General features: G+C 43.8%; 1 protein-coding gene across 1 annotated transcript; it reads left to right on the top strand.

The window, feature by feature from the left end:
* The first annotated feature begins 3,111 nt into the window (after positions 1-3,111).
* On the top strand, positions 3,112-22,804 carry Nrsn1 (neurensin 1). Its single transcript, XM_005354985.3, has 4 exons — positions 3,112-3,291; positions 5,000-5,068; positions 11,178-11,374; positions 21,056-22,804. Exons 3-4 carry the CDS (start codon positions 11,186-11,188, stop codon positions 21,452-21,454), a joined length of 588 nt encoding a protein of 195 aa, XP_005355042.1. The 5' UTR covers positions 3,112-3,291; positions 5,000-5,068; positions 11,178-11,185; the 3' UTR covers positions 21,455-22,804.

Raw genomic sequence — 22,804 nt, 5'->3', positions numbered from 1 at the left:
GCCTCACGCCGCCATGCTCCGCACCATGATGATAATGGACTAAACCTCTGAAACTGTAAACAAGTCACCCCAATTACATGTTTTTCTTGTAAGAATTGCCGTGATCGTGGTGTCTCTTGCCAGCAATAAAAACCCCAACGAAGACATGGAGTTTTGCAGATGTGTAGATTCTTAGGGACCTTCGAGGATGTGAAAACATGGTCAGTCATGCTAAGAACAAGTGCTCATTAGATCTGCACCGGAAATGTGAGGAAGGGAAGCCAGTGCGCAGAGGCTCTAAAGTCCTGAAAGGTGAACTTCTTACGCTGACTGGGAAGGGAGAAGGGAATCAGGTGTAGGTTTTGCTGGAGAGCACTAGAGATAGAGACCTGAACAAAGGGAACAAAGACAGCAATGCCCTGTCTCCTCGGTCCTTTCCAAACACTCATTCAGCATTACTCTAGAGGGGCTACTCTCTATTTAAAGAATACAGTTCTTTCTTGGGTTTTTTTTTTTTCTAAAACCTCCATGGAGCTAAGGAAATAAGCAAAACAACACCTCTAACCTTGATCCTCTCCAGGCAGGAAGTCACCTTGCAAAGTGAAGCCCATGCCCTGCCTCCCTGTGGTAGCTTAGTTACTTTTCGTATGCTGTGACCTGAAGCTGGTGTGGGGTTGCTTTGGGTCATAGTTTACAAGACACAGTCTCCCACAGCAGGGAAGGCCTGGGTAAGGCAGTTCCAAGAGTCAGGAGTGTGCATCTGGGTAACTTCTCCACATCTTGACAGACTAAGAAGCAGAACTGACAGGAACTGAATCTAGACTATAAAATCTCAAGGACTGAGCTCAGTGGCAGAAGTCACAGACCCAGGGAGGGTATTTGTGATGTTGCTCAGACAAACTTCTTTTGGCAGTGGGTTGTGGCTAACGCAGAGACTCATAACTGGTCAGAGTGTTGGGTCTAAATAATTTTGAGTGTTGAGCTGTGGATGGGTCATCCATATCGACCTCCTACCATCCCGGGCTCTGGGATCCTCATGGGAAAGGGTGCAGTAAGGAAGGGGGCCAGCAGATGGGAAGAAGAGCTGGGAAATGCTGGCTTCTGTACATGGCATGACTGTTGCAGGTGTCTCTGCACAGCAGTTAGGGTTACCTGCATAAGACCAAGTCGATCAAAACTCAAGCATGGGTAGGCAAAAGGCTGCAAGACTCCATCCCTGCCAGGGGAGCTAATTAGCTGTTAGTTAGCTGCTGAGAGGACTGTCGCTCTCCTTCGGAGATATGACCACTGGTGGGCTGCACATGACCTACTGGGTGCCATATGCCCATGTGTATGTGCACAGCAAAACTGGACTTGAGTTATTAATAACAATGTTAACAAACGAAGGGGACGTGAAGTCATGAAGGAGGTGAAATGTGGGTTACCATGAGGACTCGAGGGGAGGAATGGGCGATAGAAATGATCGGTACACACTCTATAAATGCTTGCAACTTTCAAAACATTTAAAAAGTATGTTAAAATAAAATAAAACCCTCACGTTGGATGTGGCGGTGCATGCATTTAATCCAACAGAGGCAGAAGGATCTTTGTGAGTTCAAAGCCAGCCTGGTCTGCATATTGAGTTCCAGGATGGCCAGGACTACACATGGAGACCCTGTCTATAAAGAAAATAAATAAATCTCAAGCCTTAACCAGCTTCCTCCAAGGAGGCTCCACCTCTTAAAGGTTCTACAACCCCCCACTCCGCCCAGACACTGCCCCAGCTAGGGACAAGTGTTTAAACACATGACCCTATAGTACCATCTCATTCAATCACAGCAGGGATTGTGTGACTTGTGGCAAGCAGTTATGAGTCTGGGTCATCATGTAATCGCACTTCTCTTACCCCAGCCTCTGGACCTGTTGAACTGGGGTTGTAGAGAATACCCACCACAGAAGACTGTTGCAGACAGTCACGGTTTCTTATATTTGAGACGAACACACACAGAGTGTGGTAAAGCGATGCCTAACAAGTAAAGTACTGGGTAAACATGATATCATTTTATCATTATTCATGGCCTATGCATACAAATATTAATATTACATCATCCTTCTAATTAAGTATCATTTGCCAGTGATACTCATAAAGTCGCTGAAACAGCTGCCATCATTTCTATATACTAAAGTGTGCACACCCACACTCATTTTCTGAGGCACTCACAGGTCATTTCTCTGGGCTTCTTGCCTTCAAGCCTTCGTTTTCATTTATTACCATTTAATTCATTACTTTGATCTGTCTTCCTCTCATACTTTTAGGTTTCCCCATGTCAGAGTCAAGGGCAAAGTGAGGAGCTGTAGCCGAGGAAAGGCTCTGACAGTTGGGCAGCGGCTTACTGGCTTGCTTCCTGCCTCTTCAAGGACAAGCAACAAAGAGCTGAGGCCTCTGCAGATCTCAAAGCAGGAGGAGTGAAAGAAACAGACATTGAATTTTCCTGCCTCTCTGAGTCTCTGGTCACTTAATTTATTATCAGTTATTGTTTTTTGTTTGTCTTTGATGTTGTTTGAAACAGGGTCTCTCTATGTATCCCCGGCTGTCCTGTAGCTCACTGTGTAGACCAAGCTGTCCTCAAACTCACAGAGCTCTGCCTGCCTCTGCCTCCCAAGTGTTGGGTGGCACCACCCATTTGCTCTGTTTACTTTTTTAAAATCGCGCTTAAAAATTAAACAAACAATCAAACAAACTTGGTGCAGCTTGTCATTCCAACTAATTGAGAGGTTGAAGTAAGGTCAAAAGTTCAAGTCCTGCCTGGGTTTGAGTAGCTTCTAGGTCAATCTGTACAACTTTGGAGACCATGTGGCAAAACCAAACTAGAAAGAGGGCAGAGATATAGTTCAATAGTAGAGCGCAAGCTCATGGCCCAGGGTTCAACTCCCAGTCCTTGGAAGGAAAAAGTCTTTTGAGACCGAATACAACTGGAGTCAGAAAAGAAAACAAGAAGAGAGAGAATAGGGCAGGCGCCCCGCCCAACCAGGGTGGGGACAAGGAGCCTCCACTGGCAGGAAGGGGCGGTGTTCCAAGGGTGCCCTTCCCACCGGCCCGCGGCCTGCCCGCGCTGCGCGGACCCGGCCCCTACTCGCGGATGCGCGCATCTGGGCTGCGCGGGCACGTGGGCCGCCGGCTGTCAATCACGCGCAGCTGAGCTTGGAGAGGCGGGAGTGGCAACGGCGGCGGCGGCGGCGGCGGCGGCGGCGGCGGCGGCGATGGGACCCCAGCGAGAGATCTGCGGCTAGGTCGGCTGCACTTGCTCCACGGGTCGGGGATTGGAGGAACAGGTAAAACCGCAGGAGGCCTGAGGGCTGTTTTAGGACTATCTCTTCATCTCGCCCTCTTTCTCTTTCCTCCCGCCCTCCTCACACACAAACCTCTATCGGTCTCCCTCTCTCCCTCTAACCTACTCTTCCCCTCTTCCTCCTTACTTATTCACAAACATCATGCATATTAAATTACACAAAAACGTAGCAATTTTAGACAACCAACTTCATGCTTTGGGGGTTTGTGGTCTATGTTATGTAAGAATTAGGGGATTGTACAGCTTAAAACTTAAAGGAGTTTCCTTCCTATAAGACAAGAAAGTTGTGTTTACAGAAAGGATGAAATAGATGTATTTAGAGTTTGCAAAGCTTCTCAAATTTCTTTTCCAGGCTGACCTGACCCGTTCTCCACCGGCATCACTACCACCGGCCCTCCCCACCCCTTGGCCATGTCTAAAGATGTTTTGATATTATTTCAGGACCTACTTCTTTTTGTTATTAGATAGGGATACGTGGGTGGAGGTCAGACCGGGGCTGGGGGCTTCACAAAGCAGCTGGAGTTGGAACAACTAGTATTGGCTTAACTGGTTCCTGTCTCTGTGGCACAAATGTTTTCAGGACCTTGGAGAGCTCTCAAGGCTCCCCCGCCTTTGGTGGAGGCTGTCTCTACCCTCAGTTTCCTCAGACACAAGAAAGGTGTCTGGTACGAGGCAGAAAACTGCTGAGAGGCAGAGACAGAGACAGGAACCAGGAGAGGGGGAAAGGGGGATTCTAGGAAACAGAGGAAGGTAGTGAGGTCGTTTTTAGCTGACTTGTTCTCTTTTGTTAGTTCAATTCCTGGATTCTAATATGGGCTCGCATATCGCCCAAATTAAGGGAGCAAGGAAATGAATCTTGAAGATGGTACAGCTATTCTCCATTATAGACTGGACCCTGGAAATGCTGAAGACAGTTTGTTAGGCCTTCTCTGGGTTTACCCCTTCCCACTCCCATCCCCACCCCCACCCCAGTCTTCAGTTTCTCGTTTCTCCTTCAGAGGCACAGGAGAATCTGTTTAACAGAGGAATTTTCATGGCCCTTTGGGTGGTATGGCCCTAGTTTTTGTTTTTTAAATTTCAAAAGACTGGAGTAATGCAGAAAACCAATAGCTCAGTAGCTGGCAGCAGTCTCTTAATTGAATTGTGCCCAGGCACCTGCTCCTCTTGAGCAGCTGGAGAGTAAACTGATCATGATGGGAAGACAACGGATGTGGAAGCTAAACTAAACACAATGAGTAAATTGTCCAAGGAGATTTGCCGTGAGTGTGATGATGGCCCTGAGGTTGTCAGGAGACGCACGGATAGTAAGGCTCGTTCACTTTGCAGAGCAGGTCTGGGATGTCTAGGAAAAAAGTCCTCTTTCATTTAATGTATATGGGATATAAGCAGACCAATCAAGTTGGTGTTATCAACGACACCAAAATAAAAACAGCACCTCTATGGTGTTCTGGGGTTCACAAAATCCATGGGTTTATGCCACCTCTTTCACCCAAAAATTATCACACGAGCCCATTATGAAGTTTTAAACTGGAATGCAGACTTCTGAGTTTGTTTTTGTTTGTTTGCATTGTTTTGTTGTTGAAGAAACGCCGTCGCTGTTCTTTCACAAGAAGTTCTTGGTCAATGGCTTTGCATGTTGCTTGTAAAATTTGGATTTTGCTCTGGGTCATATGTTTTCCTTTCTGAACTAGAATTGAAGAATGAAATTTTAGAAGAGAAGTGAAAGAACAAGCAGGCAGAGGACAAGGACAACACTGAAGGTAAGAGCTTTTGTCGTGTGTGGATTCTTAGGCACCTGTACCCTGAATGCAGCTAAGGAAGAAGTTTAAAAAGAGAATACAGATGCTTGTTTTGGTTTTAAATTTTTCAAACCTTATTAATATATGCATATAGGTAGAGATAGATAGATAGATAGATAGATAGATAGATAGATAGATAGATAGGGTGTAAATTGGTAGGTATGTAGAAGAGAGATAAGTAAAAAGAAAGGTGACTATTTATAATAATAAATAGATGGTAGATGGATAGATAGATGATAGGTAGATAGATAGATAGATAGATAGATAGATAGATAGATAGATAGATAGATAGACAAATGATTTCTGGATGGATAGGTAGATAAATGGATATAGGTTAGATAATAGATGGATAGATGGAATACAGATAGAAAAGGATAAATAGATGTACGAGTAATAGATGGATGTATAAGTGAGCTAGATAACCATATAGATACATAGCTTGAAGGATTCCATCAGTTGATAATGAGTGAGCTAATTATACACTATTATTCCTCTTTTCTAAAATGTGAAAGTGACTAACAATGTACTGACATGGGGAGTATAAAAAGGCCTCATTATATAAAACTGTGATCTCTGTCATTATTCCGAAAAGGTAAAATATCTCTGAACTGATCCATTGGTAAAAACACATTTCAAGTTTTATGATCATGCTGATATAATTCAAGAGTTCTCCATTTCAAAGTGGAAAGCTGTTAGCAGGCTTTCATGCCTTCCTGTGTGCACTGTGAATCTCATAGAATCTTTTAAGGGAAGCAGCATTTTGGGTTTGGTTCTGGATAAGTGTCCTCAATGGCCTGTGTCTATACCTTGTGTCTTGTAGCACTGGCCCTGTGGAAAGTGACTCTAATGGGAATGTCATTCTCATTATCTCAGCATCCTTTGGAGGGAGAGAAAAATAGTATAAAAAATTGAGAGTTATTTCAAAGCGAATAAAGAGCACAGGACCTGAGCCTGGACCACAATGACTCACACAGAGCCATGGGAAAACACTCATCCACTTTGTGCCTCAATTTGCTGTCTCCCTTCTCTCAGGGAGACCATGAAGATAAACAGTGTGATGTCTCTGACATCCTCAGAGTTGCAGGAGGCATAAAGACAGTTTTCTATTTCCATGACTGTGAGTACTTTTAGAATAATGAAAGCAACTACTTTATTAGCCCAAAATTAAATCCCCAACCATTGAAACTGCAGTACAGTGGTCCACAAATTCACAGCACTACCTATGGAGATCTGTCTGTCCTGCCGGGGGTAGTTTTCAGCATCTGTGCTCTTACCTACTGTAAATGTTGCACATGAAGGCCATTTTGTTGAAGACAAATAATAGGGAGAAGAAAGCTGTGGATGGTCCTCATTTGTAGCATCTACAAGGTCCTTCAAGGAGGATGTGAAGAAATCCCTTTTTATAGGTGAGCAACAGCCCCACACAGCTGGAATACTGCCTAAATTCTATCATGATTCCAGACTAGGGATATAACTCAGTTGGTAGAATGTTTGTCTCCCATGCATAAATCCCTGATCTGATCCTTAACCCTGCACAAACCAGGCATGGTGGTACACGTCTGAGATCCCAGAACTGCTGATGTTCAGAGGATCAGAAGTTCAAAGCCAGTCTCAGCTATACAGAGTTAATTCAGTGCGAACCTGGACCACAGACCTGGACCTCTCCACACAAAGAGAGGGGGTACGAGAAGCTCCACTAGCATATTTACAAGTTATAGGCCAGCAGTATCTCATTTAAATATAATTCTAGAAGGTTCTCTTATCAGCCTCTATGCTCGTACCTCTTGGGTAATAACGATTTCTCTAAAGAAAGGAGTCTTCAGTCATGCAGTTGTGACATATGCCTTTAATGCCAGCACTTGGGAGACCAGAGGCAGGCCAGTCTGGTTTATAGAGAGAGTTCCAGGACAGCCAAGCCTACACAGAGAAACCCTGTCACACAAAAACAAAACAAAAAAGAAGAAGAAAGGAGGCCCCTAAGGTCTTTCCCTTTATAATAGCCATAAATAATGTTGGCAGTACTGTTTTGGTGACAGTTGATCCAGCTATTTAGTACAAGCTAACAAAGTCTTGCCCAGTAAGGGAGTGCTGATTCGAGTTCAAAAATCTTTGTCCAGCCTTGAGTTCCTGACTCCATCCTAGTTCCTTGCATATAATTTAATAATCCCAGCTTCACAATCACTTTGTGACATGACTTTGTGTATCCTTGGTCTAACACCACAGGTGTCAATCAACAGAGGAAATGCCAAATAACCGTAACATTCTTTGTCTGGAGACAGCTAACTTCTGACTTACTAACTACTCTTGAGTTATCTAACTCTGTTAAGGTTCTTAGACCCCCAAACCTTCACTCCACCATGCTAGATTTTAAAACTCATTTCCAAAGTAGTCATTCTCCTCTAGACATCAATCCCCACTAGTGGTATCTTGAGGAAGCTGTGTGGGTCTTCTCAGTCACCACCCCCCATTCAGGGGCTACTATTGAGGACAACATATACGATACTGAAGTAGCGTGTTACACGAACAGTCTGCAAGCATTCGGTCTGTTTAATGCAAATAGATAGCCTGGGTAGTGGCTTACATCCCCCTTAGCTAAACGTTATATACACTGGAATTAAAGACATTTGAGACTGACAGTCCACCAGGAAGTGAGGAATCAATAAGTTCAGCTGTTTGGCCAACAAAAAGTAAATGACTCATTCTGAAGACATGTAACTGACAACTCCTAGAGAAACACATCTGGAAGAAACAGAACATGTCTTGTCTAAGCTCCTTCATGTGAGGATGATAAAACCACAGTCCAGAGATGTTAATAAGCTTAGTATGATCTCATGACCAGAACGCAATATCTGAATCCGTTGTCTGTTCTGTGTGGCTAACATGATGCATGCCATGCTCTTCCTAGTCATGTTTTGTGCTCTTGAAAAATGAAGTAAAATCCAGCAAGATTCGTCTTCGGGAATGGATCCAGCATCACTAATAATCCATTTTGAAGCAGAATGCATATTCAGGCTAAAAATGTTTGCTTCATGGTGCTTTCTCCCTCTGCTTTTTTATATTCATAATGGTGTTTTGTTTTGTGGATAGCAAAGTTTAACTAATGAGTCTCATGAAAAAACACTAGCCTAGGGTTCTGGAAATGAGCAGGGCAGAGAATGAATAAAATGACTTTCAAGGTCCTGCTCAGCATAAGAGCTGAGTCCTAAGAGTTGGGACTTCAGCAATAGGGGGAAGCAGCTCTTCTTGTATGCTATAAGGGACACTTCATTCCTCTTGTATTTGGTTTTGTTCTTTCTTCATGTTAAAGATTCAGATGCTCTGTAGGAGACCTGAAAATTATATAAAACCTTTAGGAGATATGACTCTGACTGAAGAAGCCATGATTCAGACCAAGCTCCTGCATATTGTAGTGGCTGTCATCTTTTGTCTCCTCCCTGACTCACAGTGTAACCTTTAGCAAGATGATTTTTCTGTACCTCAGTTTCCTCAATGACAAAGCAGAGTTAGTAATACCAACCCCTTCTCCAGTTGACTGAAAGTTTTTTTCTTGGAATGCCTTCAAAGAAGGCAACTCTAAAATTATTCTTCTTATGTGTCACTGGTAATAGGCTCTTATTAATCACAGTCATTGTGTAAGCATTAAATAGAGGGTACTGCAGAGATCATCCTAGCACTTAAGACATAAAAAAATAGGTACCATTCTTTTGATCCATCAGACAAAATGCTTTCTAAAACCTTGACTAGTTGTGAAATAAAACCCCTCTGGATGTCTGAAAGTTAAGAAAAAAAACATAACTGCTTACCTTTACCTCTACTGACATGTTCTCCTGAATGAATTGTTTTTAAAGGTAGTTGTTTCGGAACCAAGAATGTACACAGGTGTTAAATGTAATGCTAGCCAGAATATGGGAAGATGAGGGCAATGGCCAAGAATGCCATTTTTCTGACATCAAGAGCCTATTTTCTCAAGTTTGACTATATGTGCTAAGCAAATTCATCTGTGACAGGAGTACTTATAAAGCAGTGCGCTTGAGGGCTTGCTTGGTTCCCAGAGGGCTGTCTTCAGCTTGCACCACATCCATCTATATTGGTTACAAGATACTGACCAAAGCAACCTATGCAAGTAAGGAGCTATTACTGGTCCCAGGTCTAGAGCATAGCCCATCATGGCAGCAGGAACTTGAGACAGCTGGTACATTACATCCGTGTTCAGAAAGGACAGATCAAAGCTGGTGCTCAGTCCATTGTTGAGTTCAGGTCTTCAACCCAATGGTGCTCAGTCCATTGTTGAGTTCAGGTCCTCAACCCAGTGGTGCTCAGTCCATTGTTGAGTTCAGTTCCTCAACCCAGTGGTGCTCAGTCCATTGTTGAGTTCAGGTCTTCAACCCATGGAATAGCATTACCTGCCTTTACAGTAATTCTTTCCACCTCCATTAACCCAGTGTAGAGAACCCTGCACAGGTAAACCTAAAACTATTTCTATGGTGATAGTAAATTCTTTGAAGTTGGCAATTAAGACAGCCATCACATTATCAAACTAAACTAATTGATCATAAAGTAATCTACCAGAACTATAGAGAACATTTTTGTCCTATGGACCTTACTAGCTGGTACCTTGAGAAGCAATTAGAACACTTAATGCATCTTTCTTGGTCTAGATTATAGCACAGTCCTAGACTTTTCTGGAAAAATATTTTCACAATGAGAAAATAACTTTGTGTCTCACTTTTTCATATACAGTTTATGTCTGTAAAAGTAAAATCATCCACAAGAAACTGAGAAGTACCAGAAATTTCCATTTCTAGCTAAACAATTATCTGCTTATACAGAGATAAAAAAAAATCAAAGAACATAGAACTGAGAAGTCACCCACCAAAACTATGGTCCCTCAGTAATTCCTTACTAAAAAGAATAAACAAAAAAACATTGGGTTTATTGGTTAAGGGCACTGGCTGGCTGTTCTTTAGAGAACCATAGTTCAATTCCCAGCACCCACATGGTGGCTCATAATCACCTGCAACTGCATTTCCAGGAACTGCAACACCCTCTTCTCAGCTTAGCAGGCACCAGGTATGCAAATGGTACACAGGCATACATGCAAACAAAACACCCAAAAGCATTAAATAAAGTTTTATTTTAAAAAATTAATGTGAATTTTTAATGAAATCTATATAAAGTGCTCTCTCCAAGAGTAACAGTTGGAAAAAAAATCAATCTTAAATTTTTATCTTGCATCTAGGGAGCTCACCCATAGCAAGTCTTATTTAATTTTCTTAAGTCTTATTTATACTAGACACTTTGTAAGAAATAGTAGGAAGGTCTACTGTCTGCATTACACTTTCACACTCACATGGGCAGATGTATCCACAAATAACCACGGAAATACATGGGTAGACGTATCCACAATAACCATGGAAATACATGGGCAGACGTATATAACCACAAATAACCACAGAAACACACAGTGCTGGAACTGGGGAGATGCAAATTAATGGCCCACTCGCTTGTGATTAATGAAGTATGTTAGCTGCTCCACAGCTTTCTAGCAAAGCTTCCATATGACTTAGCAATCAGTTAAATTATCGGAGGCAGTTCATGAGCTCTGAATGCAAAATTGGAAATCACTAAGAGGAATACTGTACACCATCTAGAGAGGAATGTGGTTAAAGATCCAGATGACCTAAGACCAATTCCGCCATGGCCAGTGAGATTGCCCACAAATTTCTTACATTCAAGGTCAGCTGTCAGGGCTTCTTTGTTGTCATTTCTCGTGTACCTTGTCCTTGTGTTTTATATAATTTAAGTGGCTGAAGCTGTTGTATCTCCTTTGTTTGGGGAGAACCAGCTCTAGACATCAATTACTGGGGGGTGATTTTGCATCCAACAGAAGAGAAGGGTGTGTGGTAACCTAATGAGTCTTTAAAGGTGCCATTTCCCTTAAGAAAAGATGCTGGCCTGTTTAAATAGGCCTGGCAGGACTCAGCCTGGTTCGTGCCTTTAAGATGCCTTTTGGTCCTGGGATTTTTGAATTAGCCCATAGGGCTGATCTCTGTCTGTGCTGTCTTTCCAGCTGGGAAGATGACTTCTTGCAGCAACACCTGTGGGTCCAAGCAAGCCCAGACTGAGACTGAGGGCGGGTACCAGCGCTATGGAGTTCGGTCCTACCTGCATCAGTTTTATGAGGACTGCACTGCCTCCATCTGGGAGTATGAGGATGATTTCCAGATCCAGAGATCGCCTAACAGGTGGAGCTCGGTATTCTGGAAGGTGAGGAAAGGAACGTTGAGGGAAAAAATATCACATGTGGAAAATACTGGGGCTACAGAGAACTGAGAAGCTGTCTGTGTGAGCCTCAATCCTGGTGACATTAAATGCATTGTTCTTCCCTTGGAAAAGAGATTATAAATTTTGAACCAAAAAAAAAAAAAACCCTCTTAATACTACATAATTACTTGATGAGCTGATTAAACAGAAGAGGGTTCAAAGGTCAGGTAATTAGTAGTCTTGCTAGTCATTAACTGGCCACTTCATTCATTAGCTGTGAAGTCACTCGTGTGCAGAACATGGTGTTCTTTCAGCCTCCCTACAGTCTGAACAGGTATCAGCAATAGTTTGAATGTGAAATTTCCCCCCGCAGGCTCCTGAATTTGGACATTGGTCCCCAGGCCCTGGTGCTGCTTTGGGAGTTTGCAAAACTTTTAAGAGGTGGAGATTAGCTGAACTAAGGGGGTCCCTAGAGTGTGAGCTTTGATGTTTACACTGTACCCTGGCTTCCTACCTGCTCTGTGCTTCCTGATTGTCCAGAGGGAGCAAGCCCCTGCCAATCCAATAGGAGCCAAGCCTTCCCCAACCGTGACGGGGTTGTATTCCCTCAAGCTGTGAGTCAAATAAACAAACCCTCCCTTCAGTTGCTCTTTCAGGTGCTGTATCACAGGGTTGAGAGAAGGAGTTAACTCAGTATCAGTTGGCACATTAGAACAACTATTAGAAAGAAACCATTAGGTGTGGAGCAAGCCTTAAGGCTGAGGCATGGCTTCATAGTCATAAACCAGCTCTGCCTTCACCATACAGAGGACCATGTGGCTCAGAGGACTGAGCAGGCTCTGAGGGGACTCATTAGAAAAATCCATTCAGTGTCTCAAGAGATACTCAGCACTGGCTGCATCTGTAGAAGGATTGTGTTGAAATGTTGGAAATGATAAACAGGAAACAAAATACTTCCTGCCCATGTGAAGCTTATAGTCTGCCCCAGGTAGCAGAAACTTAAGGCAGTTGGGCCCATGCCTCTGTAGTCAGGAAGAAGAGGGAGATGAATTCTGGCGTACCTACGTAAAGGCCCCTACAGCATGTCAAGTAACACCAGCTATCCACATGGGAGGAAGGCGGTAATGCAGATGGGCACAGAAGTACAGGGATAGAAAAGATCAAGGTGGAGAAAGGTTGGCAGAAAAGATGAAACTGGGCAAATACAGATGGGCTCATGGGCTGGTGGAGCAGATCAGAATATTTTCAAGCTGAATGTCGTTTGGAGCTGGGAACATAGCAACTGTAAAGCCCCTGGGAGGAGAGGAGAGAAGAGGTCCAGTCTGGAAGTAGAGTTAAATTGGGGAAGACACTGAACTCAGAAAAATAAGAGCCCAGGTGGTCTCTGTGGGGTGCTGTCGACGATAGCGAAGACATAGGTTGTTGCCTCAAGAAACAGGGAACTCCATCATCTGAGGAATTCAGGATGACTGATATGTTACCAAGATCATTCTGGTAACTGAATGAGCAGAACAGACGCTATTGGACAAACACAGCTAGATGCATTCCGAAGTGGTTAAAGTACCCAGGCAAGACCAATGGCAGTTTAGATTAGGCAGCTATCAGTGATGCTTTAAAACAGTCCAGCTTAGCAATAAGTTTGAGGGCCAGGCTGTCAAGATATATCAATGAAAAGTCATCAAGCAAGATCTCAGGCCCTCAGCCTGAGCTCATGTCCTGGATGATGCTTTGACCTGCTTGGATGAAGACATCTAATAGAGGGGTGGAACAGGAAGAAACCATGAGTGTGACTTTGGCTGTGTCACACCAAACGTAACTACTGCACTAAGAGAGGTAAAACTCTAATGGCCATTTCAATGTACTGTCTCAGCTCATGGATTTGATGTCATTTAGGGGTAAAAGGTACAGAAGGTGCCTGAGGAAAGGCAATTATCATAGAAGAGAAAGGGATACTGGAATGTCCCAGGGCTTAAGAAATGGAGGAAGATTTAGGGAAGGTCTCTGAGAAGATTTGACCTTAAAGGGTGCCCAGGGTTTCCTCCAGCTCCAACATTCCATGCTTATTCTGAAAGATTCCACACATTTGACACAGACGTTGACCTAAAACTGTTGTGCTGGTAACACAGTATAGCAAAAGGCAGTGTGGCCTAGTGAATATGAGCATAGATTCCAATCTCAGGCCATACGAATTCAAACCCACATTCTTGCATTCCATAGCCCCGTAACTTTGCGTAGTGACGCTTCACTCACCATGGAAACCATGGGAGATTTGAAATGGTATTTAGAAATTGCTTAAGACAATGGCTGCTATATGTTCAATAAGGTTTGGATGTGTTAGCAGTCATGACTTCATGCCATTTAGAATACTATGGTGCTAAAATAAAAATAAAACTGAAAATCTAGTGATTTTCATATTGGGTAACATGACTGTTAGTGTGAATAACCTATGTTCATTCAAAATCATACCATTGTCACAGAACTATATTAGAGTTAGACCAGTCAGCATCCTTGTTCTGCAGACACTGCAGCTCAGACGAATCCTTACTGGCCTGGACCAACGGCGGGCATCTTCACTCCTCAGTTCTCCCTCTTTTTTCTCACTTCCCCTCTTCTTTCTCTCCATACATACAGATGGATGTATATGCATGAGTAGAGTATATTTACACTGCCAGTATCTTTAAACGCCACTGACATAAAGACTACTGAAGCATTTGTATACGTCCAGAGCACTGCTGTGTGAACTGGGAACTGCAAATCCATTAAACAATATAGAAATGTGGACTGAAAATAAAGAACTCACAGCAGATGACCAACTCCGTTAGAATTTTAATATCTTCCCTCTATCTTACACAAGTTAGGTCCAAAATCTTTGTTCGCTATCTTGTTAAGCCTATTTGAGAAAAATATAGGTTGAAGTTTCTCCGAGGCTACATTCCAATAAAATCCTTCATACCAAAGCCTAATGTCAGCCTGCACAGCCTAAGGAGTCTGTCTTGGTGACATTTGCTCTACTCGGGGCAGAGACAGGCTATTCTGGGGAACTTCCAAAGCAGGCTGAGTGGAAATGGTCTCAGGAAGAACTTTGTAATAATACAGACAAAGGCCCCATTGCACACATGACCTAGTAAGACCCTGTCTAATTTTTTTTCTTGGTTTTCAAATTGCAATTATAGGTAGTTCAAGGTGCTGGCAACCCCTTTGCTTTCCACTATGGAATTGCAAAAGTCAAGCCAGTCTGTCCCTTGGGGCTGTGCTTACAGTACCTTGTTAGCTAACACTCTGCCCTGAGCAGTGAGCAGACAGGAGAGGCTTAGTGAGAACAAAGAGTACAATCACATGGACCTGAGCTAAAATCTGTACTCTGCCCTCCCTGCTTATTCATACATGGCATCTATCTCAATGTCATTCTTTCTTTCTACAAATACTTGGCCCAGCACACACTAGACCTCCCGGTAAATGCAATAGATTATATAAGGTCCACTTTCTTGCCTTTGAATAAAATATAGACATCCACAATTAAATAGAGACAGACGCAAGTTATTACAATCCAGCATGCTAACTGTTCCTATTGAAATGGTCATGGTGCATAGTGGCACACAGAGTTTGGGAGGCCGAAGGAAGTGAGCATCTGGAGCAGCCTGGAGAACTTTACCCCAGTAGAGACTCCCTGTGCATCTGCAGAAGCAGGGCACCAAGGTAGAAAGAAGTGCCTTGCAAATGTGGAGGGGTGGAGAGCACTGCAGGCAGCAGGGACCCAGACAGAGCAAGCAGGAGTGTTTGCAGGTTTGGGGAGAAGGGTCCACGGTGAGCTGGAAATGCATCCAGAGGCTCACAGAAAGCTTTGGATGCAATAGGAATTTCTCCTCAGCCATACAGTGTTCTGAGTACAATGAGGAAAAAAGACAGTATTTCTATTTAAGAAGTGTCTCGTAATCTGAGGTAAACACATACTTTCAAGTGTATGTGACTCGGGAGCTTTGATAACCAAGAGAATGCTGTTTTCAGGGCATCGCAGACTAAGATTGGATGTCAAGGTTAGGAATGACCCCAAGAATTGAACATGGGGAACTAAAACATTATTTGAATATGAAAGCTATTGCATTTGCTTATGTGCTGGAGGGGATAATCTTTGTGAAGGGCAAGGGCTGATGGGCAAGTTTGTTATCCCAGTGGAGGGATGCCAAGCACACTGCATGGGGTCAGGCCTGAAGAAGCACCTGAGCCAAAGTTTTACATCAGGCTTCACTTGAGCCCAGCATCTACCTGAGGGAGGTAGGAAATGATGAACAAGACCCTGCCATGGCCAGGGGTTGAGTCACTACTCAGAGCTCAAGGCTTACAGAGAAAGCAACAGCAGTCCTTGGGGAGAGGGGAGAATCAAAATCCCCCTCACTCCCCATGTGCTTTGAATGATCTCCACCCCAGATGGCTCCTTCTCGCCTACCTCCATCCGGCCTTCACCTGCCTCCCCAGGTTGTTCCTCTCTGCCTAGCTGCTTCTGGCCTCCGGCAGTCTTTATTGCCTCCTCTATGCCAGAACAGCTGGGCTACAGAGGCTGCTTGCTGGCTCTGTCTACCAGCTTGGCACACACTGTGGATCCAGACTTCTCCAGCACACTGGAGAACAAGAAAGGAGATGCTGGTCAAAATAACAGCAATTTTTGGCTGGTTTCTGGAGCCCAAATGCCTCTATAGGCAAACTCTCCTTGACTGCAGCAGGGGATGGGTTTCGCACACGCTCTGCATAGCTCAGGTAGACATCAGGAGTCGCAGCATAGGCCCTGGCTTTGCTGCTGCTGTGGAAGTTTATCATCACCTAATGATGTCACCTTTAAACTCACCGTTGAGGGAGAGGGACTTGATCGGGGGAGGGGGAGGGAAAAGGGAGGTGGTGGCGGGGAGGAGGCAGAAATCCTTAATAAATAAATAAATTAAAAAAAAAAGAACAAGGACAGAGAGCGCTAGGGGCTAGCCACCCAGGCAGTCATGGAGTAAGAGAAAGCAAGATGACAGAAGAAAAGGAAAAATCTCAGAGGCAAAAGGATAATTTAAGAAAAGTGGGTAAGAAACAAGTTGAGTTAACGCTGGGCATTCATAAGTAATAAAAAAAAAAAAGAGAGTGACCCCACTGTCCCGTAGCCTGAGGATGCTCTATTGGGACCCCTCCAGCAGCATTCTGGTCCTCCCAACACATGGTGCTGTACAAAATTCTAGGGTCTCTTTAGAACCTTAAATGACCTTTGTGTGTCCATGCTCTTTAACTGAGTTTTGTCTTAGACCGAAGATGACTTCAACTCACAAGTACATTCAGATACAGTCCACATTGAGCCTGATGGAATCGCTCCCCAGAATTTAGTTCCCTCCAGTATTCTGACATGATCTCGGGATCACCTTCCCTCCCCTTCATGATTCTCGTGGGAATTTAAAAAGCAGGTTTATCATGATCCATTCATTCATCAGTCCTTCATGCCTACAGTCACGAGTTGCTTCCTGTTTTCAGTCCATCTCTGGGCACACTGCTTGGAGGTTCTATGACACTTGCCTTGATTACAGACAGCCCGTGATGACAGTCTCCTCCTCCTACGAGATTCTACTGGAGATAAGGAAAGAGAGGAGACTCTGCCTGTCCAGTCACCCTCTAGTTCCAACAATGGTCGCAGCTTCCTCCACGTGGAAGCCGCAGTTTGCGTTTTGCCTGTGAGTGATATTCTCAGAGTGGATTTTGTCTTGCGTACTGCTCAGCTGGGAGGCAGGCTGTGCTGAGCTCAATCACCGGGGCCCACTGCAGTAGGCTAGAGGCTGGAGTGTTTTCTGAGAGTCAGGCTTGAGTATGAACTTTGAAGAGGCGAGGCAGAAAAGGCAGGGGTGCCACCTTCCTCGCTCTGCAGAAACTGCGAATGAAAACAGCTACCGCTTTTCTCATTGGTTTTTGATCTTCGGCACCTTCTTTTTTATTATTATTGTTTTTATTGAGCTATATATTTTTCTCCTCTCCAGCACAGTTCTTGGGGAGGGAGGTAATTTAGTGACATGGGAAGCATGGATATTTAAGTTAATTTAGTTTGTGCTTCCAGAATTTTTCAATGTGAGTCATTTTTGAAGAGTTATAAATAATGGCTAGTCTCTGAAGGTGAATTTACTTACCATCATATTTAGCAATCCAAAAACATGATTTTACCATCCAATTTTTCCTGTTCCTTGCATCTTATGCAGAGCAGCTTCTCTGTTTCTAATTAAGCTCACACTGTCTTCTTTGGTTTCTCATTTTTTTTTTTTGCTGTATCATATTAAAGGACGTGTGCCCATATATGGTGAATAAAACTTTTGGAATTAAAATAATTGACAGAGACTATGCAAAACAGTAATTGGAATAGTATTGTGGGCATAATGAAAGCAGGGGAATCATAGAGATCCAGATAATACTAAGTACAGAAGCTTGAAATGTGCTTCTCCAAGACTGCGGCTTCCGATGGTGACTATGAAAATCTCTGTTTCTCATAAGCATCTTTATTAAATGCACCTGCATCTCGATTGGTGTCTGGGCCACACCTGATGCTGAACAGCAGTGAGGACCTTGCCAAGGTCATGAGTTAATGAGGGCATTTTTCTTCTATTAGCCAAGCCCCCTCAATCGATGCATGACCTCTAAAATTCAACAGAAAAATAAACACGTTTAATTCCAAGATTAGGTAGAATTATATATTTGCTACTCTAACTTAAAGCAACTAGAAATGGGAGGAAATGAAAAAAGATGTTTAAAAATGGATAGCTGTGTTAAATAATCCTCATTCCAAATGATAAGTAAATGTTTTAATACTGTTAACCAAAGTTTTTTCCCCCTCATAACAGCTAGTCATTAGAATTTGTTACTTACCAAATCAAAGTTAAGTGCTTTTGAACACAGTCATAATTAACCTTCACAGTGTCATAACGTAGATACTATAATCATTTGTCATTCTATAAATAGGGAAAATGGTAATACAAGCATCCAAGTAACTTTACTTCTACGATTCAGTACAAACGGCAGGATGAGAGCCCGGGTGAATCTCCCACCCCTCTGGGCTCCGATCACCACCGGGCACATCACTTTGCCTCCCTGCTCTTCGCTGATTAATTTTCATTGTCAATTTGGTTGCCGTAAGGAACTCCTAGGACACTAAGGAAACAATCACTAGAGTATTTGTGATGATAATTCCACAGAGGACTAACTGAGGACAGCTCCTCCCTGAATATGGAAAGCCCCATCCCATGAGCTGGGGTCCCAGAATGACTATAAAAGAAAAAAGGCGGAGAACGCCAACTGGATCAACCAGGGTTCTCTAAAGGAACAGAACTGATAGAGTGAATATGTAGATAAAGACATATAGATATATAGACATATAAATACATAGGAGAGTATTAGAGTGGTAAACCATGGCTGCTTCCTGACCAAAACACTAAGGATTCAGTAGTCGTTCAGTTCACGAGGCTGGATTCTCAGGAGTCTCCATCTGGTGCTGGAGTCTCAGGGGATTCCTAGAGAGCTGTGAGTCTTTGGTCTACACTGAAATCCCAAGTAAACAGATCTTGATAACAGCAAATGGAGTACCTCAGCCACAGGATGAGCGAGAGCAAGCAGGCAACAAAAGGGAAACTTCCTTCTTCCACGCCCTCTTATGTGTGCTGATGCCAGAAAGTGTGACCGAGGTTTATGATTGATCGTCCCACTTTCTTTTTTTTTAACTGTTTTTATTGAGCTATACATTTTTCTCCATTCCCCTCTCTTCCTCCCACCTCCCCTTCTACCCTCTCCCGTGGTCCCCACACTCCCAATTTACTCAGGAAGTCTTGTCTTTTTCTACTTCCCATGTGGATTAGAACCATGTACGTCTCTCTTAGGGTCCTCACTGTTGTCTACGTTCTCTGGGATTGTGAATTTTAGGCTGGTTTTTCTTTGCTTTATGTCTAAAAGCCACTTATGAATGAGTCCATATTATACTTGTCTTTCTGGGTCTGGGTTACCTCACTCAATATGACGTTTTCCGGATCCATCCATCTGCCTGCAAATTTCAAGATGTCATTATTTTTTTTTTTCTGCTGTGTAGTACTCCATTGTGTAAATGTACCACATCTTCTTTATCCATTCGTCAGTCAATGGCATTTAGGCTATTTCCAAGTTCTGGTTATGACAAATAATTCTGCTATGAACATAGTTGAGCACATATCCTTGTGATACAATTGAGCATCCTTTCAAAATATACCCAAAAGTGGTATTGCTGGGTTTTGAGAAAGGTTGTTACCTAATTTTCTGAGAAATCTCTGTACTGATTTCCAAAGCTGCTGTACCAGTTTGTACTCCCACCAGCAATGGAGAAGTGGATCTTCCCACTTTCCATGATCCACCCAATCAAGAAAATAATCTCACAGCCTTGCTCAACCACTTGAGTTTAGTTGATTCCAGCTGTAGTCGAGTTGACAGCCAAGATTAGCCATCACACCCACTGACTCCTGTAGCCCCCTTCTTCTGCTTCCTGACCCAATGAAATGTAAGCAAGCCTCGTCTTTGCTCCATGCCTTCCACACCATGATGGACTGCCTCTCCTTGAGCCTAAACAAACCCTTGCTCACTTAGGTTTCTTTGACAGGCATTTGGTTACAGAAGTGAGAGCCTACCATAACCGTTGCACTTAAGACAGCCGTTTGTCTTCCCTCTTTTGCTCTTACACATTGGCATCTGCACAAACTGCACTCAATCACATGTGAAAAGAAACAGCATGGGTCTGGGGTCACCTGTATGACTGCCAGGCCCTGACTCTGTAGTGGCTCTACCTTTAGCCAGTGACTGACCTTCTGGAGCTTCCACAGCTTTACCTGCTGGCTGTCGATCCTTCTTCCCTGATTACTTTAGAAAGGCATCATCATTGAAAAGGGTTGTCAGTGTTCTCAGGCCCCAAATACAAGAACCACATCTGTTAGTTGAGCATTCTGGGTTGCAGTGAAGATAATGACACCGCAGGAACAGAACGAGGGAGTGAGAAAGAATGGATTATAGGGTGTAGCGTTGGCTAGGGGATTCTGGGAGGATGCTACAGAAGCAACAGGGCACTCTGTGTTGTCTAGACAACTCTCCGATAAAGCTGTCTGTAAGGAAGGCAGGCTGCAGTGAAAGGGCGGCCTTGCTGGAAAAAGGAATAACAGACAGGCCTGTTGGCTGGAAGGAGCAGCCTACATGATGACCTTGTTTTATAGAAGCTATGACAGAATCATGAAGTGGCTTGGTCTTGTGTTCTTCCATCATGGTCACAGGTTAAGCATGTCTGAGCTAACACTATGAGATGTGCTGTGCTGGCCATAACATACTATGACATGGCAGCCTCTGGGGACATCAAGGTTTTCAAGGACAGGGTGAGGCCAGCTCTGGACGTCAGGGCAGCTTCTTTCTTCCCCAACACCAAGCAAGGTAGGTGAATGAAAGCCGGTTCCTTCAGCTTGTCCAGTTAGCAATGAAGATTTAGGACTGTGCTTTCCGGCTGGCGTTCCTTCTCACCTCCCCCTTTAGGTATACAATTAAGTTGATCTTCCATGCACACTGGGGGTGGCTGGGAATAGCCCAGAACTCTGAAGAAATGGGTGGTGCCCTTGTGACTGAATGGAAGCAGAAAGACCCAGCTGCTCACCCTCTTCTGCTTCTCTCCTGTCTCTCTAGGTCGGACTCATCTCAGGCACTGTATTTGTGATTCTCGGACTAACTATCCTGGCAGTGGGCTTTCTTGTGCCCCCCAAAATTGAAGCTTTTGGTGAAGCTGATTTCATGGTGGTTGACACACATGCTGTGCAGTTTAACGGCGCCCTGGACACGTGCAAGCTAGCGGGGGCTGTGCTCTTCTGCCTTGGGGGCACATCCATGGCAGGGTGCCTACTGATGTCCGTGTTTGCCAAGAGCTATTCCAAAGAAGAAAAGTTCCTTCAGCAGAAGTTTAAAGAACGAATCGCAGACATCAAAGCCCATACCCAGCCTGTCACTAAAGCTCCAGGCCCAGGGGACACCAAGATCCCAGTCACTTTGTCCAGAGTTCAGAATGTGCAGCCCCCATCATCCACTTGAAACATTTGCCGCCTCAGGCCGCCCCTCTCTGATTCACGTGCATCATCGTTTAAAAAGAAAAAAATGAAAGGTAGCCAGTTTTTGAGGTGACATGCATTTGGCAGTGACCTATCCCTAGAGCCATGTGGAGCTGGATACAGTGTCATGCAGGCTTAGGTCAGGTGACAGTGGATGTTATATGTCAATCTGCACCCACTTCTGACGGGTGCTGCCAGTCCCTCTAGAGCTAATCTCTCCGGTATCTCAACCTTGTGTTGTCTGTGTTAGTTGAAAGCACTGAGCAATCTAGACCAGCCCGCTACTTATCACCGTGATCCACTTGATTTCCTCATTTGTTTTTCTGACCCTCCCATGTGGCGCTGTCTTCCATGTCTCTCTTGGTGTATGATTCTCATCACGTGTTCATGGAAAAGCAGTTTCCTGACTTTTGATCTGGATGGTAGATTTTTCATTTTATCTCAGCACAAAAGTCCTAAGAACGAATAGAAATGTATCCGTGGTCCACACTTTGTTTTCTCCAGATTCTTTTCCACTTAAAAAGATAAAATTGCCAATTTTGGAATCTTGGTTTAAAAAAACAGCAACAATAATAATATTGGGAGTGTACATTTATGCAATATCTGACAGCATTTAACAGCTGGGGAGCTTGACTTCCGGTCATTAACTTTGCCATTTGACTTTGCAGAAAAAAAAAAAATAAAAATTGTTCCCCAGGCCTCAGTTCCCCAACTTGCATATGAGGCTCTAAGAACATTCCCATTCAAGTATATGAATTTTTTTTCAGCCATTTGTCATGAGTCTTTCCTGGTAATAGTTATGATGGTCTTGTATGGGGGTGGTATTTTTCAGAACTGGACTCCTAGAGTCTCCAACCCTGTAGACCTGACAGTATTTACCTTAAATATCCAACCCAAGCAGGCTGGATGACGCGGCCTTGCATTTATAGAGATGAGCAAGCTAGCCTTAAATAAGAAGCCCTCGACTGGTGTTAACATTAAAAAGAGTTTTTGTCCTCAAATAGGAGAAACTGAGCCCCAAACGCTCTGGTTTCCGAGATGTGCCCCTTGTCCCTCACATTGTCACTAAATCTGCACTGTAGATTAGACTGAGGAGAGGGACAGGTAGGACTTTGGTGTTCCCTCGTGCGTGTTCCTTCAAGTTTTGTCTTTGTGTGTATACATGTTCTTCCTTCTAAGGTAAACTCAAACGTGAATGAGCAGGGCCAGAACCACACTGTCATCCCCCGAACGTGGCTCTTTTCTCTCCAACCTGTAATTTTCCATTCTGAAACTGAACACGCCCTGATGTTTCCCTGACTAACTGGAGGAATAAATGAAGCAGTTAGTGGTC

Source organism: Microtus ochrogaster, chromosome 16 (genome assembly GCF_000317375.1).
Source record: "Microtus ochrogaster isolate Prairie Vole_2 chromosome 16, MicOch1.0, whole genome shotgun sequence".
Classification (NCBI taxonomy): domain Eukaryota; kingdom Metazoa; phylum Chordata; class Mammalia; order Rodentia; family Cricetidae; genus Microtus; species Microtus ochrogaster.
The sequence above is the reverse complement of the archived record's forward strand: the minus strand, read 5'-3'. Positions and strand labels throughout refer to the sequence as shown.

Bases quoted from the DNA above. Each gene is read 5' to 3' on its own strand.
- Nrsn1 (XM_005354985.3), top strand. From the start codon at position 11,186: ATGACTTCTTGCAGCAACACCTGTGGGTCCAAGCAAGCCCAGACTGAG. The intron at 11,375-21,055 runs GTGAGGAAAGGA...CTGTCTCTCTAG, and splicing joins GGAGCTCGGTATTCTGGAAG to GTCGGACTCATCTCAGGCAC.